At 41.8% G+C, this 20,768-nt stretch overlaps 1 protein-coding gene across 3 annotated transcripts in view; it reads left to right on the top strand.

Moving 5' to 3' along the window:
- The window catches only part of LOC126379941 (uncharacterized), a 40,049-nt gene that overhangs the window by 16,225 nt on the left and 3,056 nt on the right, over positions 1-20,768 (top strand). For 2 of the 3 annotated variants that reach the window (XM_050028957.1, XM_050028958.1), the window contains exons 2-8: positions 6,758-6,849; positions 8,536-8,730; positions 10,386-10,493; positions 17,374-17,475; positions 18,321-18,453; positions 18,736-18,970; positions 19,397-19,590. In XM_050028957.1, coding sequence (XP_049884914.1) covers positions 6,758-6,849; positions 8,536-8,730; positions 10,386-10,493; positions 17,374-17,475; positions 18,321-18,453; positions 18,736-18,970; positions 19,397-19,590 — 1,059 coding nt within the window. Of the gene's footprint in view, positions 1-4,800; positions 4,959-6,757; positions 6,850-8,535; positions 8,731-10,385; positions 10,494-17,373; positions 17,476-18,320; positions 18,454-18,735; positions 18,971-19,396; positions 19,591-20,768 lie in introns of those variants that run through there. The other variant, XM_050028959.1, reaches the window with a different exon arrangement.

Below are 20,768 nucleotides of genomic sequence, written 5' to 3'. Positions count from 1 at the left end.
AAACTGTTTATTTGAAACTCAAAGAAAAAATCGCAAAAATAAAAATATTTTATTTGACTTAAAATACAAACGATTGTTGATGCAGTTGCAGGAAGAACAAATAAATGTGAAGACATTTTTATCAAAAATAATATATATTCAATTGCTACTATAAAACACGCAAAATATTTGATTTGCTTAATTTGATTTATTAATTTTGTTATTATGTTAATACCCTGTATTAATGTTTTAAAAATAAATCTGTATAGTAGCCCTATAAAAGGATTATTATGTGATTGTGGGGTAGGGTAATGTTTAGTTTTATAAGTAGATGAGAATTAACCAATGGATGATTTCCTTTTTGTTTTCTGTTTACTATTCTTGTGTATAGTATACAACATGGTATGATAACTATATTTTGACCGTTAATTAATAAAAAAAAATACATATTATTTTAGGGACTGGTTTTTTTTATTTTGCCCAAGTGACTTTAATCTACCTACAAGTACAATAAAATCTAGTTATTTTCCCATTTACATTATTGCAAATTATCCTCATTTTGTTTAAAAAAGTATGTATATTGCTATGTAGAATTTGTGTGATATTTTAAATTGAATCTGTCATTTATAGAATCTGTCATTTGTAGAATCTGTCATTTGTAGAATCTGACATTTGTAGAATCTGTCATTTATAGAATCTGTCATTTGTAGAATCGGACATTTCAGTAATCTGGCGTTTCTAGACTCGTCTGACATTTCTAGAATCTGACATTAGTCGACGAATTCGTTTAGATAAACGTATGCACTATATCCGCGCCCGGGAAGTAACATGGTCGCTCTATTTCCTAAAATTAAGTGCGACATTTCCTAGTGGCAGAGGACGCTCTTCCTAAGTAACTCGATGGGAACTTTCGGTGAAGCAGCATTCCGAATGAAGCCATTTCCCTGAATAATTCCGGTTGGCGGCTTGATTATTAAACTGAACGCAACACTTTACCATTTAGAGGTACAAAAGAATTTAAAAGTAGAAGTACTTACTTACCTAAATGATTTGCGTCAAAACTGTCAAACGTAAACTTTCCTAAAATGTGATAGGTACGTGGAACTTAGGTATTTACCTATTTAAAATTGTTTCGTTAATTAATTTTTTTTTTAAACGAGTCTCGTAGGTACAATAGGAACTGCATGACACTTTACGAATACCATTTATAGTCGGAGTACAAACGATAATACTCTACCATTTCATCATTAGTTACTTGCCTTAGAAGTCTTACAACAGGTAGGTATCAGAAGTGGCTTTAAGATGTATTCTAATTATGTTTAGCTCTGCGCACGCCACAGGGTATTTCGTGTATTTGATTTTATATACGCAGGTACGTTTTTATTTAGGTATATAAATCAAGTATAAGTAGGTAATTAATATATTAATTAAATGGTGTATGGTCGCGCGAAGCGGGGCAGCCGGCTGGGCGCGCTGTGGAGGCCGCTCATAATTCTTGCCGAAAATGCATAACATACTCGTAGTACATCCGCATTTGTCACACACTGTATTTGAATTTTTCCAATTCAACAAATTATCAAAATTTTAATTATGCGTTTCCTATTATTTCGACACCTGCCCCGCGGGCTCGTGCCCCAGCTACTCTGGCGGGCACCCACCATCATTAACATACTAATTTGTCTCTGCCCTATACCGGAACCGCGCAAGTACCTAGTGCCTTTACGAAAGCAATATGACAAACAGTCGTTAAGCGCGTACCTACATAATAACCGAGTTATCATTAAATAACGTGGGATTAATATGACAACGCACGGTACAAGCGGAGCTATAAATATAAGTAAGTATGCAGATATTTTATCTTAGATCCAATTATAGTGTGATGGCTATGATATTAATGTTATCTAGTGGCAGTCTGTCGGACTCGCTGCCACACGGTGTCAATTATTAAAGATTCACCACTTGTAAGTAGTGTGTTAACCGGGCGTCGCGTCTCGAGCACGGTGCCCGTGTCACCGGGCGCAATGGTGCCCGCGTCCCCGGGTCGACAATGCCCGCGTCACCGGGTCTACGGTGCCCGCGTCACCGGGTCTACGGTGCCCGCGTCACCGGGCTCACGGTGGCAGCGTCACCGGGTCTACGGTGCCCGCGTCACCGGGTTGACAGTGCCCGCGTCACGGGTCCCCGTGGAGGCGGCACGCTGCCTCATCTAAAGTATCCTCGCACTCGAGGTGCGTACCCACCTGAATTCAATTGAACATAAAATTCAATTTGAACCCTTGTTTTAATTTTCATCTTTATTCATTGACAATTTTTGTTGTTCTTTTTATCACCCTTGAGTGAGATGCTAATTTTATGAAGTGCCTTCGACATTTTGTTTGGGAACACGGAATGCCATTCCTTTCACGGAATTAATATTTCATCGCGCCGTATCTAATTCGTAGAAAGAAACGGTATAAGATGAATAGTTTACTCCGTAAAGAGCTGTATTCTGAGATTACATTTATATAAAAAAGGTATTAAATTGATATGTCCTGCTTCGTCTTATTACTATTCATAAAGTAGGTAAGTAAGTAGGTATTTAAACAAATCTAGAAAGTCGATCATACCTATAATTAAATAATAAGTACTAGTTACGTTTATACTAATAATCTAGTAATATTATTGCAATACAATAACAAACGAGTTACTTTTTACGAAACGTCAAAATACTTTCGATGTCTTTGGATAAATACTGTCATGTGACGTCATCAATAAAAGCGGTCACTACTCTAAACTTCGTACTAATTGTTACCTAATCCTTCATAAATAAAATTGGAAAATAAGTCTAAAAGTAAATAAATGAGTTATTAGGGACCGTACTTTTACCTAGTTTTATAGTTTACGTTACTAACTATTTACCTATTTTTGAAACTTTGTCAGCTAGACTACATTATCAAAAAACAAAACAAAGAGCAGGCACCTACTTACTTATTATAATTTAAACATTAGAGAAATACATAGATTAAGTGCACAAGTTAGCTGGCTGCTGAATTCTTCAGAGGCTGCGTAAAAACTCCACGAGTTTGTTATTCCAAGTACAATTATCCACACTTGACGGCAAGTGTCTGATGATGAGGCCAAGTGGTCGACGTTTAGTGCGTGTTGTATTGTAATAAGTGCCTAGGTATGTCAGAAGTGTGTCCACGCGATATAACAGCAGCTCAGCGTGGAGCGAGGGCTTGCTATAATTAATTAGCCTATATCGCCGCGTTGTGTCGAAGTTTTTCTGGTCTGTATCATATAGCGACATGTCCCGCGTCAATGCCAGCTGAGTAATGGTCGCGCAGATCGTGACAATGATAACAGATAGTTATGGCTTATAGTTTGGGAAACAATTAAACGCAAGTACACACATGCTTGAGATCCAATTAGAAACATTAATTGTCGAGGCGTCATCGAAGGACACATAGGTGGAAGCGTCTAGATCTAAATAAAACATGTTTTATTGAAGTAACTTTTTGTTTGCATCAGGTGGCATTAACTACTTGACTGGACAAAAGGAGACCGCTGAGGGCTCTCCCCGGGGACCATGATTATACTTTTTTTACTTACTAGGTATATTGTAAAAATATCAAGATGTATTGTTGACACATAAACAATCCACCACAAGCAAGTAAAAGCAATCATAAGCAATTTTCCTGTGAACTCCCAAGTGTTTTCGACGACTAGTGGTAGGTATTGTATTGTGCGTTGAATAATGTCGTGATCAAATAAACCGGCGGAGGTTGTATCGTTTTGTGGTAAATTGTCCCAGAGTACCTGCTAGTGGGTATGTGATCCGTCGCCGCGACATCGCATGGCGATCCGTGCTTACCTATCTATTTTGTATCATTTTTAATCTCATCAAATTATTTGTTTCTAGACTTTCACCCACTTTGAAACACATCCAATTATTTTATGAGTGACTAGGTAGGTTCCTTGTTGTTTCAAGGACCCAGATCAATGCTTTACCTAATGACCAATGACGCAGAAACAATTGTACATTTTGTTTATGTTATTACCTTTCCAAGTTAGGTACGTTACGGAGTGGTTTATTTTTTATTCGCAATACAAAGTTGCGGGCCCGGCGGAGGCTCCCGCACATATATCCCCCAAACTTGCGAGATTGATAGTCCGTGAGAGTTTCTTGTTCTGATCTCAGATTATTTGTTATCTGATCCGCATCCTCCACCTTCCACAAGTTTATCTTATGAATTATTTCGTCGTAAGTAGCTCGCTCCATTCCCCCGACACTCAAGCTGCATTGGTTAACAGTTGGTGAACAATGCCTCGGCCGGTCTAGATCAGGATACACTTATCATACGCTCTAGATATCTACACAGCTGTGCGCAGGATCCGGTCCACTGCACGTCGCACGCCTTTCCATCCAACTCAGATGATTTATTCACCATCCTGGCTATAATAAACACATACAATTGCAATTATTCCGCTCCCAGGGTCACCTGGGAGCGGACAACTAATTCACCGCAGACGTCAGTCTGCGGTGAATTAGTTGTCGCTTCGTCTCTCGTGTACTACTGAACATTGTATTATATGGACTTTTCAACGAGCTGTATCCACAACAATATTGTTATGCTATTTCAGTCCTTATTAATTCCCTGTACAATCTAAACTTGCGTCCCGAGTCGCCGCCGGCGCTGCTCACTCTCGTTGCTACCAGCCAGCAGGTGAAGGAAATAAAATGAAATCAGGCGCATACTTAGCAGGTCGTTTCAGTAACAATTCCCCTGTACCTGGCCAGCATCCTTGATGGTGCATAGTTACAATATCGGTTATAAGCCAGCAGGCGGCTCCACCAGGCGCAGAGCCGCGCGCGCAGTCTCTCCGTCGCACCGCACTCACCATTCCGTGCGCGACATTATTTTAATTTTAATTATTTAGTATTTTCGTCCAAGTGTGTGCCTGCGCCTGCCGCGCCAGCACTATGCGAACACCAAACGGTAAGTCATTAGCAGGAAGGAATACTCGCGCCTTATCTAATAAAAAAAAACAAATATAACATAGCCTCACGCCTGTATCCTCGAAGGGGTAGGCAGAGGTGAGCAGCACCCACTCCTCGCTAGTTATATTTAATAAGTCTCATGTAATAGGGGGCGAGCCCATTGCCATGGACCGGCCGCAGAACCTAGAAAGCACGCGATATCAATTACCAACGATCCAAAAATTAATTAAATCTCTTGCGAACTTTTCACGAAAAGGCTACAGATAACCTTAAAAGGCAACCTTATCTAATACAAAACACAAATTGGAATATTTACTTATAATGTAAGAATTGTTTGTTTAAAGACATTAGCTTAGTGGTTCACCGGCATGCTTCTCAAACGGGGAGAGCCGGTTCGATGCTTAGTAGGCACCGGACTCGCACCAATTTAACTTTTAATGCAACTGGCGATACGGCTCATTACCTATCAATGGTTTATCTAGTTGAAGCGGGGGTATATTTAGTTCATCATGTTATAATTTACCTCTGACTACACCAATTGAGAAATTAGTTGTAAGCTTATGTTTATGTGTATTAGTTTAGATAGATTTACAACGAGTGTTGTGGAGATCATCTTGTAGACAAATCACACACCTAGTCTACACGAGGACCCTTATTGAAACGGTAGTCGCCGGCGGTGCGCCCGCGCTTCCTGCGACCCTCTTCATCCTCCGTAATGCGGGCCGCGGGAATATTTCCCTGACCACCCAATATTTTTGCGAGCGCAATACATTCTTATGTTATTAGTGAAATCACTTCATCTGATTGTGGTTGTTTCAAATAAAGTCCGTCACTTTGACTGCGTGGCGTGGCGTAGATACATAACCCAGTGTCCCGAGCATGAACCCCGCGGCCGTCCATTGAGATGCAGGTCCGCGAGTGTGGGCCGCGGCGGGCAGGCAGGTATTATGGTGTTATTAGTGGCGACCTTGAGGGCGCGTCACGCTCTTCTCTCAATAGCGACAATTTTCTCATTATACGCAAATACTGCAAAAACTGCCTTTGTAATGTGATCATACAAATGAGGCTGTGTTACGTGAGCTACTGTCACGAGACGACACGACGCAAGACGTCTCAACACATAATGAGCGGAATAATTGGGCTACATATTGTACTCGAGCGCGGAATCACACGCATAAGGGGAATGGAAAATAATTCGCGCACATTTTATACACTTAGTAAAGTGACTTCTGCATTTTAGTGATGCGCGACGATTGAAACCTCGCCATCAGCTGACAAAAACTGCTTGCTTTGTAGTGTGCCTGTAGATGTAGAGTAAATGAAATATTTTTAGCAGGAAGCTGTACCACTAGGTACAGGTTACCTGTACCAGTAGGTACAGGTAAATAAGCGCTGCTGGGGAGCCGTCCGTCCGGGCGCGCGTCCGGCGCCGGCGCGTCCGGCCGCCCGTCGCTGCCGCCCCGGGGACCGCCGGCGCTCCTAAGCCCGATCCTGCTCATAATAGACTCTATCCGCTAAATAAATCCCAAGAGAGTTGCATTTCCCGCACTACCTGTTACCGGTTCCATATCCGTTTCATACTTTTTCGACATATTTTTGATTCCGTCGGGAGACGGGAAGATTCCTAAACAGCTATGAAATCAGAATGAAAATATTGTCATTGGATATTCTGCCAAAGCGGATGCTCTGGATCATTCGAAAGCTGCAGAAGGTGCATTGTCGTGGTCGTACAACCGCTTAGTACACTGTGTTCTGTAATAATCCGCTGTCGACCATACGTGCACGTGTTGGTTGCAGGAGGAGTGACATGCCCGGAGCCGCTGGTGCGCCGGCGCGCCGTGCCGGTCATCTACGTGTGCGGCTCACACTACGACGTCGGCTTCGATGTGGTAAGTCCATCCGCCGTCCCCATTAACTATACGTATACGATGCTCACGTCCGCCGTCAGCCATATTATGTCCGCTACGTCCGCCATACACAATGACTATAGGCACCATCCACCGATGATTGCATTTCAAAAAGTTATTCCAGTTTTTCAATTGAGTACTCTTTTTTATGAAACTATACGTAAATGTGCTTGCGCCAGCGTTGACCCGGCAGTAACGGCGCCACTCATGCGATGTTTCTTGAAAGTTTATAATTTAAGTAACTTGTTCCCTTTGAGCTCGCAAACCAATATCAAAATTTGAATACCTAGTGTTACGAGAATAGTTTTCCTATATTAGAAACGGGTAAATTTTTCACTCAAATTGAATGCTATGTTTTTAGTTTATTATCCTGTAAATTAATTATAATATGTCAAGCATCTGAAGGAGTCTGGGAGGAACCGCTCAGCGAAACTCATAACAATCCAATTTATAACGGCCACTTAACTAGACAAAGCTGCATCGCTCAAAGGCCGCGCCGGAGACAATCCCTGCGCCGTCAGTCGTGGCTACATGCGCCGGGCCGTGCTGCTCGCGACCGTCTCTGAGCTATACAATACAATACAAATACTACAACTAAACACTTTATGCGGAATGTAATCCCAATAACGACCGCTCTTTGAGTGCCCAAACCAGACAAGCACATTAGTACAAACGCGTCGGGCTTCAGGCGTCGAGCTATTGTGAGCCCCGGAGCTTGATAATAGTATTCAGGTAAATTAATTCCTCGCTTCGTGAATATACATGTATGTGACTGCGTATTGAAATTGCAAACGCGAATGTTTCTGTTCGAATAACTTTCGAGGAGGTGCATAAACACCGGCGGCGCTGCGCTGCGCGGTGTTAGCGAACTTTATTACGCGGATTGGGTGCCTACATCATCGTCTGTTGCCGAGTGCTGACCTGCGCCCGCGCCCTTACTAGAAACTTTATAAATAACAACTACTTAATACTTATTGAAGCAGCCACGAGGGCAACAAACGTAGCCGATGGGCGGGCGGCAGAGTCGCGACATGAGGACTGAAGACGAAGTTGTCCTAAGAATCTAATCAATCATCATCCTTCAACCAACCCTCTTCCAAATCTAGAACATATTATAATAGCTATAAATAGAAATAACATAATGTATAAAGTATGCGTGCTCATTATAAGATGTGTCTCTGCTCGTCGGCAAATAGGTGTGAATGGGTAAATGTATATAATGTCTGTGTGTATTATAAGTTGTAGACAAGTTACTTCTGGTGTTGAAGCGTGTATAATGAATCATAACAGAAGCACTCAGTCTGCAAAGTAAAGAGCAGCTCATACAATAACACTTCACATTAAGCGGCTGCAATTCTCTGCAAATGAAATGTAAACAAGTTAGATGTAGCGCCGTGCGCGCCCAGTTTATATAATGTACGGCACTCTCGGGTCCTCTCACTCGGAGGGCCCACGCTGCACTGCACCAACTGCGTGATTGTTTTCGTTATATATCCATAAAGGATTAACAACAATTTATTTATTTATTATTTACATTTCACGACTCTACAGTGCAGAAGCGCCAATGCGCCGTGAAACTTTCAATATAAACAATAATAATGATGAAATAATATTAATAATGTAGTTAACAGGTTGAAATGTGCGTAATGTTTGGTGTGTGCGTCGTAGGGTCGCACGTTCGCCGCTCTCATCAGGAGCTTCGTGTCGTCGTACGGCAACCTGCGCGGGTTCGAGCGCGAGTACAAGTCGCCGGCGGGCCGCGCCGCCTACGAGCGCACGCTCGCCAACATGCGCCGGCGCCACCCGTACTACGTGCGCGAGATGCAGGGCATCGCCGACGGCTCCGGCGTGCCCTTCCAACAGGTACCCACCTCACATCACATACAGACTACCTGCAGAGCCGGCGGGCTGGTGCCCTCCCACCACGTGACCTGCCCACCTCGTATTATTAACGTAGTTATTTGCGTCTGATGTGTCTGTCTAAATAATGCACGTGACCGCGTCAACACTCTCAGCGAGAGTAAGTACTTTATTACTCTTAGGAATAATTAAACACCGACTTTGGCAGCGTAATGGAAAACATAACGACATTAAAAGGAAAAACGGAACAACATTTTATAATGCACAATATAGATTCAGAATACAAGTGATATACATATATTCCGCATTGAATCAGTCAGGTGCGGACGCCGATCACGATTTATTTGCTTGAATGTAGCAATTTCCCGTTACAAAGTCGCTGCTGGCATGCCTCAGCCCGCCGGGCGCCCCGCCGACCCCGCTGGGCGCTCCGCCGACCCCGCGGGCGCCCCGCCGACCCCGGCGGCGTGCCCGGCGCGCTGCTCCGGCCACTCGGGCTCGATATCGAGTTACCCTCTTTGTTCCCGTACATATTGTCCTTTACATACCAACATTGTTCAAGATTTCATTTCAGAAAACAGAAGCTAACATTTTTTACCTTATTGCCGTGACTACGTACAAACGTACTAACACGTGCTCTATCAATCACGTAGATACGTACACATTATATACAGGGTGCGTTCAAGAATAGATGGGACCTGTAATTTTAGTATCGCCTACCAAATTGTAAGCTCTACTTTGTTTTCCCTATGGTTCTACGTAACTTTGTGGGTAGATATGTTTGACGCGGTGTGGCTGCCACGTGCGGTGCTATGGAAAATATTTTGATCATTTAAAAACACTGCGTACCCTATGAAGTTTAGACTGAATAGAAAATACAAAGTTGATTCACAACACACCCTGCACAGGAGAAGCGAGAACAAACATCTCATTTAAGATGCAGCACCACTGCCTTAAGGCGTACATATTGATTGCTGCGTAGTGTACACTGCACACTATACTACACCAGCACAGACAACGGCACATGTAGGTACTTGTGCATACATCATAGAGCCACGGGCCTCCGCGGAGTACTTACGAGTACGTGACCCCCGCCCTAGATCCCTCCGAATAACTGACAGCCACAATCGGCAGGTCCCCAGCTCATCGCATATACTCGTATACGAAGACAAGTTATACATATTATGCCGTAGTACGAGTAAATAGTTCTATGGAGAACCAGTATCTAAGTATTGTGTACGTACTTACCTAAACCTTTCAAGTAACTATACATAGATAGTATACAAGCGTGAACAGTTTGCCGTGTTTACAATATCAGTAGGTACACTTATAATGTTGTGTGAGCTACGAGAGAGAAAACCGTCGTGCAATGCCGTTCCACTGTCGGGTAGATTCGATTTCCAAGTTGAATGTTTGTCCAGAGACAGCTGTTTGTCGACGTGTGCATTAATTTCCGTAGCATCAGTTTCTAGACAAGTACCTTTACTTACTTTACCTTTAGATTCATCTTAATTTCGCTTTCGTACGCCATAACATAACACACGTACTGTAACAGACCAAAATTAGGGCAGACCCAAAATAGGTAGATAATAACTCTGTGAGGTAGACGATAGGTACAAGTACAATTTTAACAAGTATAGTTTGTTTGTATGTTGCAGTTGTTCCTGCTGCAGATGGACGACCTGATCGGCAACATAAACGACGTCCACGTGCCGCGCAACGACACCGGCGGCTGCTCCTCCATCGGCCTGCTCACCCCGCACGGCGTGAGTTGCACACCGCGCTATACATACGCCACATAGAGTCATCTACACGGCACAACCACTTAACATAAATAAATAAATAAACATGAAAAGTAACGTTAACGTCATCGTGAAACGTCACGATTCCGTTTTACCGGGACGGTTTACGACGCCGCGACGTGACGTGGCGCTGTGGACAGGCCCGTAATCATCCTGCAGCACAAGCACAGACTACATAATAGTAGATACAAGTACCTAGTAGCGCAGGGGGATACCGTACAATCATCATTTCCATCTTGATTTCAAATGGCAACAAAGTAAATTTGATTGTTTTTCATAGTAGGCCTCCAGGTCTCCCCTCAATCAAACGGGGAGACACGTAGCATGCTCCACTCCATTACTTTTGGTCTACTCTCACTGTTACGGAACATGACCACGGATATAAGGTGACAACTTAATTTGTAGCCCAATAGGATCTTGAAAAAACTGCGTTATGGATTTTATATTGTAAAAAGATCTCGTCATTTTATCACTGTTGGTGAGCGAATTGTTCACCATCGCTATGCAATTTATCCCGATACCGACCCCGTCGGCGTGGTCGACGATTTCCCTCAATCAGCGATTATCGCTATCGACCCACTAGGGTCGATTAATTGTCTAAAAAGGTGAGAGTCTTCAGCACTCCCCATTTGTCCGGCCAAGTAGTTAATGCCATCTGCGGCAAATCTACAATAAGTGAAAAAAAATTTGCTATATCTGCAGATATACTATGTCACACTGTATCCATAGCGTGCTAGAATCGTCAGTCAATAAGTTATACAAGAATGTATGTTAATATTGAACACGCTCAGCCTCGCAGTCGGCCGGCTTCCACGAGTAATAGAATATGATATGGAGCATTCACAGAACGCTCGCGGAGAAATCTTTCCCTATTGTAGGGTAGCACGCTGCTGCGCCGGCGCGGCGCGCGGGTGTACGACCACCTACATAGGTGCATCATTATATTATATTATTTAGGTAGGTACTAGCTTTCCGCCGCAACTGTGTCCGGGTGGATTTCAGTTATATTGCAGTAAGCACTGAGGTCATTGCCTCGCGGTCGTCATTCTAAGGACGTACGTCCTCAGAAGGTATCCTATGTAAGGACATTGGGTTTCGATTTATCTCTGTGGAAAAGTGTTGATATTTAAAACAGGAAAATAAGAAAAAGACTTGTTTTAGTTTTACGGACAAAAAAACGCGCGAACGTATTTTATTGTTATAAAATAATGACAGATAAGAAAAGGTATTGCCAACATAATCAGTAACTAGAGTAACTAGCAGATTAGCCAACATATTAGGCTAATAATAATGGGTGCGTTCTCAATTCCCAACACTCCCTCCAGAACGCAAACCCATTTTACTAATACAATACAAATGTTTTACAAAAGTCACACCCTTAGTTAAATTGTCAGCTACCATGTTACAACCATTTACATATAAGAACTTAACTTTAGATTTTACAATATTTTCTCTAAGAAAATGTAATCGAATGTCAATATGTTTTGTCTTAGGTTTATAACTATCCGTTAACGCCAGTCTTATTGCACTTTGGTTATCACTGTAAATGTTCAACACACTGTCCATGCCTTGGCCGAGTTCATCTTGCAACTGCCGAAGCCATAATGCTTCCTGTGTCGCTGACGCCATCGCCATATATTCGGCCTCTGCTGTAGAGAGAGCTACAGTCTGCTGTTTACAGGAATTCCAAGATACGCTCCCATTTTGAAAAATAAAAGTGTAGCCAGTGCACGACCTTCGATCCAATGGGTCATTGGCCCAGTCTGCATCACAATACCCAGTTATTTCTCTTGAGTCTTCTTTAACATAACATAACTGTAGATCCTTGGTTCCTTGAAGGTATCTCATGACCCTTTTTATTCCAAGCCAGTGTTGATGTCCTGGAGCATTACAATACTGACTCAACTTATTAACTACATAGGTGATATCAGGTCGTGTGACTTGTGCCAGATAAATAAGACAGCCCACTGCCTCTCTATATGGAAAATTACTATCTTCATTTTCAGGTTTCTTATTAAATTTTGTATTTGCCTCTATTGGTGTGCGTACTGGTTTGCATTGAGACATACCAAATCGTTCCAGTATAAAGTTAATATATTTCTTTTGATTTATCATAACAGCACCTGCCTCACGATCTCTATTAACATTTATGCCAATGCACTGCCGCATCTCGCCCAGATCTTTCATACAGAATTCTTCCTTTAATTTTTCTTTGATGTCTGTTGCTGTTTCCTTATCATTTGTAAATATCAAGAAGTCATCCACCCACACTGCAATAAATATCATTTTAGATTCACTTACTGAATAATAAATGCATGGATCAACTTTTGATCTTTTCAATCCAATTTTGAGAAGAATATCATTCAATTTTAGGTTCCATTGACGACTGGCTTGCTTCAGCCCATAGATTGATTTATGTAAATAACATACTCTACCATTCTCTTCATAGCATTCTGGCTGTGACATGTAGATTTCGGTGTCAATATCGCCCTGAAGAAATGCGCTTATGGCGTCCATCTGAATCATATCTAAATCATATTTAGCGGCTAGAGCAAGTAAATATCGAACTGAGGTATATCTTACGACAGGGGCGTAAACTTCATCATAATCATTTCCTTTTCTTTGAGCGCAACCCTTGATGACTAATCTAGCTTTAAAACGAACAATTTCGCCTTTCTCATTAGTCTTACTTTTAAAAACCCATTTACAAGGTAAAGCTCTTTTACCTGGTGGTAATTCTACTAATGACCATGTTTTGTTCTTCATTAAAGAATCATATTCTTCCTGCATGGCCTTCCTCCACTGATTTGCATGAGACGATGTAAGAGCTTCATCAAGAGTTTGTGGGTCATTCAGATCAATAATTGGGCAAAAATAACTTACATCACAATCATCTGTCTCTGCATACTGGACTGCTTTACGTGGACGTAAATTTATATTGCGTGCTGGTGTCGATAATTCAACTGATACTTCAGGTATGTAGGGAGGATCATCATTGTCGCCAGACAGATAGTCGTCGCTTGAAGAATGAACCGAGTTGCTTTCTAATTTTTCTTTACAGATTTCTGTGGGGGACTGTGTTCCATCAGGATTGCTGTCAGGTAAGTAAGGTAAGTACACATTACAATCAACCTTTTGAACATTTTCTAAAAATACTACATCTCTACTTTTAATAATTTTATTAGTATTTGGATCAAGCAGGCGATATCCCTTGCTAGTTTCGCAATATCCGACAAATATATATTTTTTAGATTTAGAATCCCATTTTTGACGTTTTTCTTTTGGTACTTGAGCCATTACTTCAGAGCCAAAAATCTTTATATTTGATAAATTAGGTTTCTTGCCTGACCACATTTCCATAGGTGTTTTGCCATCAATTGACCTTGTGGGTGATCTATTAATTACATAAGCCGCTGTTGCCAATGCCTCTCCCCAATATTGCTTAGACAAATGAGCATCAAACAACATACATTTAGCTCTTTCCACCAGTGTCCTGTTCATCCTTTCTGCAAGACCATTCTGTTGGGGAGTGTACGGAGTACTTGTTTGATGTTCAATTCCATGCCCACTTAAGAAACTATCAAATTCCTTATTGCAGTATTCTTTTCCATTGTCAGACCGAATAACTTTAATCCTTTTGCCAAGCTCATTCTCTACTTTGCTTTTATAATCTTTGAATACATCAATAACACTCAATTTGTCTTTCAAAAAATAAACATGAACTCTTCTAGTAAAGTCATCGATAAAGGTAATAAAGTATTTCATACCTCCCAGTGATGCTTGTTCCATAGGTCCACATAAGTCTGTGTGGATGAGCTGCAGTGGTTGTGTGGCTCTTGAACCAGTATTATTGAATGGCAGTCTGCTCTGTTTACCTTTGAGGCAGGTGGTGCATGTGATGAGTTCTTTACTTTTGTCAGGAAATGGCTTGACTCCCTCTGCACACTCCGGTAGCTTACTAACATCTGAAAAATTCAGGTGTCCCATGCGTCTATGCCATAGGACAGCATCATTTAAGTTATTTGTGCATAAGTTCGATAAAACTTCTCTATGAGTGTTTAACTGGTACAAATTGTTTATCAATGTAGCTGAACACAGGAATTTGTTATTTTGGTCATATATATCACAATATTTATCTCTGAAATTAATCTTACAGCCATTTTTTACCATAGCACTCACTGACAAGAGATTGGCAGCCAGTTTAGGTATGTATAGAACTTCTCTTACCTGAATTTTAGTCTGTTCATTACCATTCATTAATAAATTGACCTTTCCCATACTTTCCACAGGCAGTGGCGTCTTACTAGCAACAGTGATGGTGGGTATCGGTGGGCTTGTTACATCATACATCCAGTCACATCTATTGGTCATGTGCATGGAGGCACCTGAGTCCACATACCAAAGGTCCGGATTCATTGTCTGTGAAGATGCTGAAAATGCTGCCACAAAGCTCTTATTTTCTTCTGCTTTTTCTGTTATCTTCTTCTTCGGAGCACGGCAGTTCTTAGCAAAATGTCCATGCTTGTTACAATTATAGCAACGGGGCCCCTTAGAAGTATGAGCCTTTGCTATACTCTGATTCCCGTGAATGGCTGTTTTCCTTGTGAAGAATGCTGTACTTTCTGAGCATTGTACTTCCTGCAGGAGTTTTGTTTTGATTGAGTCTGCACTGATCTTGATCCCAGAGCTCTCCAAGCCCATTATCATTGGCTTATAAGTTTCCGGTAAGCCAGCTAACATCAGCGTTCCGAGCCATTCATCATTAATGTCAAACTGAATATTTCTAAGTTTATGAGCGGTCAACATAATCTTATTCACATAGTCATCTACGTTTCGAGAACTGTCTAGTGTAGTTGTGATGAGATCTCTCAACAAAGCTACTCTTCTATATAGCCCACTGTCATCAAAAGCGTGTTGCAAACTGTCCCAGACTTCTTTGCATGTAGTCGCGTTTTGTACATGTACATAGTTGATCGGGTCTAGCAGTAGAATAAGCTTCGATTTCGCCTTTATTTCCTTCTTTTCATCACTATTAGTTCCTTCAACACAACTCCACAATTCTTCTAGCCTGAAATATGCCTCTACTGCGAATTTCCAACTTGCGTAATTGTCTCTTCCGACAAGTCTATCAATGTGAAAAGGATTATGGCTTGTAGTAGACATCTTTCAGCAATTTAAACTGTGATTGTCGGTATGTGAATAATGACGCCGCTTCGGTAACCTCAAAAATATACGGCAGAGTTGACAACAAATACGACGGCCAGTTTTGTTAATTCTTTCGGAGTCTTCACTTTTTATCAACTTTTACGCAACTACGCTCTGCTACCATGTTGATATTTAAAACAGGAAAATAAGAAAAAGACTTGTTTTAGTTTTACGGACAAAAAAACGCGCGAACGTATTTTATTGTTATAAAATAATGACAGATAAGAAAAGGTATTGCCAACATAATCAGTAACTAGAGTAACTAGCAGATTAGCCAACATATTAGGCTAATAATAATGGGTGCGTTCTCAATTCCCAACAAAAAGTAATGACATAATGTGAAATAGATACCGACCATCTGCAATAATGGTACCGTTTTAAGGCCGACGTAGTAGTAGTGGTAGAGGTAGGTACTTTCCTTATCAATATTGTAGGATGCTTTAAAACTAATTATCAATGCTCCTGAGACACAAAAATGACTTTGTAATCCCTAGTTTGATTAGGACATTACAGGCTGATCACTGGCTGTCCGAAAGTAAGATGATCTTTGCTTCGGAAACCTCGTTAAGCCGTTGGACCCGATTACTAATTAACTTCCTGATGTAATTAAGTAGTCGTTACATGAGCCATGTCAGGGGCCAGGAGCCTTTAGCGACTCAAGAATAACCTTGACACCAGGTTTCATGTTCATGAGGTTGGTGATCCACCTCACAACTCACACGATAAAAAAGGAATGCTCCTGAAATACATCTTGCTTGGTCACTCGAATCGGTGCTGATAATCCTTGATTATTATTGTAAGAAACGAAAAATACTCTTCGAAGTGTAGCTAATTCCACTGTCACTCCAGCGATGATTTGTGCCGGTCGTGCGGCTCACTCAGCCACGTCAGCCAACACAACACACGTCAGCACATGTAGTAGTGGGCACATATTGAATTTTTCAGAGGACTTCGCTTTTATACAATACCTACACATTTTTATTACTGTAAATTACATAGACTCTACAATAAAAATACTCAGTGCGGGCTGTACCTAACTGGACTGCTAAACCCCAAACAATGTTGTTATTTTTCTTCTGAGTAAGTAGTATTTTACACGAGGACGTCGTAAAATTGCCATATACAAGTTGTTTTCCTAAGATTACGTAGGTTATATTCGTAATTATTAGGTAACTATACACATTCAATGTAAGGACAACATAGTAATAGCATAGAATAACGAATAATACTAATAGTACCTAGTAGGATGTAAAGCCTCATTTCGGCAGACAAGTAAAAAGTTAAAAATTCAGTTTTGCAGGGCATTAGGGCTAAATTGTATAAATAAATAAATTAAAAAGTAGACACTAAATAAATACGCCATACTAAATTATACGTTGAAAGTCTCTCTTGTCACGTTGGTCAGCTGGAAGTAATCTCTTTGTTTAGAGATAAGCTTGCCTGTACTATCTGTTTTCTTTGTATGTTTCTTGTGTCTGTTTCATTGTGTACAAATAAATAAATAAATAAATAATAAATAAATACGTTTTTCTAGTAAAAGCTTTAAATGTGTGTGTGGGTGCGCATTGTTTCTTTTGTTTATCAAATAACACCTCAGTAAATGGTAATTGAGAATCTTGAATCAAGTGTATGGTTGCAGGCGGTGCTGGGACACACGGAGGACGCGTTCGCGGAGACGCTGAACCACTTCTACATCGTGTCGGCGCACGTGATACCCACGCCCGAGGACGCCGCCGCCGGGGTCACTACTGCACACTTACTTACAAAACTACCACTCGGTTCTGTTCTAAATTAAAACCAATCGGTCCCAAGTACTGCCGTCAAGTGAACAACACAATACCTAAGTGCAAACAATCCAACCGGATTGACGAATCTATTCACCACCAATGACATGATGCAAACAAGTTTGTCACACGGAAGTAGATAGCAGTTGTTAAAACAAGACGCGCGGTTCTAATCCCCGTTTGTAAAAAAATATTGGCATCCAAATAGGTACCTAGTAGTACTTACGGATGAGTGTACATTTTCACTTGCCTTTTCTTTTAAACATACATACATACATACATAAAATGCCTATATACGTCCCACTGCTGGGCACAGGCCTCCCCTCAAACAACCGGAGGGGTTCTTTTAAACAAAGCAATATTATTATGATGAAATTGCAGAAGATAAACAAGGCTCGCGCCTTTGTAAATCACGTCTAGAAAATTATGTTTTTCTCAGGTTTTTATAGGTTAATCTTTTGTTACTAGAAAATAACAGCAAAGATAGGCTTTTGTATTGCTGAAAGGGTTATTTTCTTGAAAGCTACCTGCTTCTCTAGAAAATTCTAACACCCACGCGGTATCTACGTATTGATTCATGTAAGCAGCTGTAGGCATCTATAACAATTGCTTATCTACCTCCGTGTTCGTTGCGTACCTACATAATCGTAACGTTTAGCTCAGTACAATTTGTAAATACTTAGATAACTCTGGGTCGAAATTCACAGCTAAAAAAAGCTCATTTTGTGGTGTCGGGATAGATATATTGCTTTGTGGAGTAACGTGGCGGCAGAGGGGCTGACGTGGGTGTGTGTTGTGGCAGGCGGTGGAGGAGCGGTTCGCGTCGCTGTGCTACGCCGGCCACCTGCCCGGGTACACCATGGGCTACAACGAGAACGGGCTCGTGTTCTCCATCAACACGCTCAGCCCCATGGTGCTCAAGCCTGGAAACACGCGTGAGTCGCTCTTCTTGATCACCGTGACGTTGACTGCTGGCCTTTGTTAAACCTTCGACTCTTGGAAGCTTTATCTTATATCATTTGTAGATAGCTATCTTGCATCATCATGTGTTCAAATCTAAATTCAGCTTTGCTAGCCACATTCGAGCCCACAATAGAGAACCCGCCAGTGGCGTTGCCAGCCACGACAAGGACTAAACTTTTTTATTATTATTATATATTTTTTTACTATAATTTATTGCTGGTAACCCACATAAATTACCTATTGTTATATTGTAGCGAGAACATTCATCACACGGGCGCTGCTGGCATCGAAGAACCTGAGCGATGCGAAGCGGGTGCTGACAGACGAGGGGCTGGGCGTGGGCAACGGTTTCTCTGTAAACATGGTGTGGTCGGAGGAGGGCGGTGCGCGCGCGCTTTACAACGTGGAGGTGGCGCCAGACCTGGCGCACGACCGCTCCCTGATCAACGTACACCGCTACGAGACGGAACCCCTCGTGCACTGCAACCTGTGAGTCACCTCTACCATAAACCGCTCACAAACAAGTCACAAGTCTCAATCAAGTTCATTTCCAAAGACTTGTCCGCTGCCTGAACATATCTAACTATTTATTGTTTTCTAAATAGAAAGCTGTGCCGGGGACTGTCACAGGTCGAGTGTAAAACATAATAGCGCTAAGGAAAACGTCTTCCTGAAAAGAATTGTTGGCAAACAACTTTCCTGTGAACTAAGTGCCGAGAGTTCGCGAACTTATCACAAACGAGAAAAAGATCATCCAGGAGACTTCGACAATGTTGTGTGAATTTGCGTTCGCAGCATACATATTCGATTATCCACCTCATCAACGCTGGTGTCGGGGTGCTATTATCATAGATTAAAGATTTACTTTTGTTGATCAGTGTAGTGTAAATATGATGTTGAGTATCGTATACGCAGATACCAGCGACTGCAGGTGAAGGAGGTGATCGGCCCGATCATTGACAGCAGCAAGGAGCGACTGCGCACGATCCATGCGCACGCGCCGCCACTCGCCCGCGCGGACATTGCCGACGTGCTTTCCGATGACAGCGGAACCACCTTTCAGGTGTTCCAGCACAAGCCCGACAGCGTGATCAAGACCATCGCTGCAGGTAGGGAACTTGTCAATTATATTAATTTCGAGTCATATAAAAAAATAGTCATACATAATATACAGGATGTTGTGACATCACATCGTAACGAAAAACAAATAGAACATCTATTTGATTGTACTAAAAACGATGATACGAGTTTTTCTTGTCACAAATATTTAATTGAGATTTTAAGGTTTTACTGCGCCGCGCCGCTATTTAAGCCGGGTTTCCACTGACGCGAGATGGGCGGAGAAGAGCGGAGATGTGCAGATTTGACCAATCACAGCGTTCGAATGTGCGAAAAAAGAAGACGCTCTGTCACTCTTTCCCTCACGGTGATTGGGCAATTCCTGCACATCTCCGCTCATCTCCGCATAGCTCCGCGTCAATGGAAACGCAGCCTTAAAATGAACAACTCGAACAGCGGCTAAACGTACACACGCGTTACGTTACGCTTAGTAGGTACGCGTAGCGCGCGTGATGCGATGTTAATACCTAGGTCAAGTATTTTAGTGGAGTTTTCCCTCTCTATTTTTATTTAGAGTGCAGCTCTAATTTTCAATATCGATAGTATCGATTTAATAGATAGGTAGTAAGTATCGATACTACTTAGATTATATAGGCGCTTGGAAAATAATTGATTATTAAGCGATATACAGTCGATTATTGGGCACGTTAACCCAAAATGGAGCCCAGCTTTCGCCGAATAGGTACCTAAATAGTGGCATAGTAGACTGTAATAATACCTACTTACGAGTAAGGCAGGTACAAAGGATCTATAGCCAGCGCAACACAACCTCTGGCGCTGCCATGAGTTCCGTCCAGCCAACGAGTAGGTAGCGTGAAGTAGAATAAAAATCGATTCGGAATTCTTTAACGAAGTTAACGACGTGCACGCTCGCGGAATACTAAATCACTTAATAGGTACATTACACCAAAATGAAAACCTTTTCAGACTCATTCATTACAATAATTAAAGAGAAGAGTTGTTGAAACACCCGGCAACGTTCAGCTAACCCCTCATGATGTTTAACATAGACAGGTACGTCATAGCTAAATTAGTAGATCGCTAATTAAATTACAGCGGGTAGGTAACAGCGCGGCGAGCTATGTAGTTCGACAGGGAGCTTTCAACCGGATTTACGAATATTTGTAATGAGTAGGTACTTAAATGCCCCCCTCGCCCCGCCGCAGAG

Source organism: Pectinophora gossypiella, chromosome Z, assembly GCF_024362695.1.
Source record: "Pectinophora gossypiella chromosome Z, ilPecGoss1.1, whole genome shotgun sequence".
Taxonomy (NCBI): Eukaryota; Metazoa; Arthropoda; class Insecta; order Lepidoptera; family Gelechiidae; genus Pectinophora; species Pectinophora gossypiella.
The sequence above is the reverse complement of the archived record's forward strand: the minus strand, read 5'-3'. Positions and strand labels throughout refer to the sequence as shown.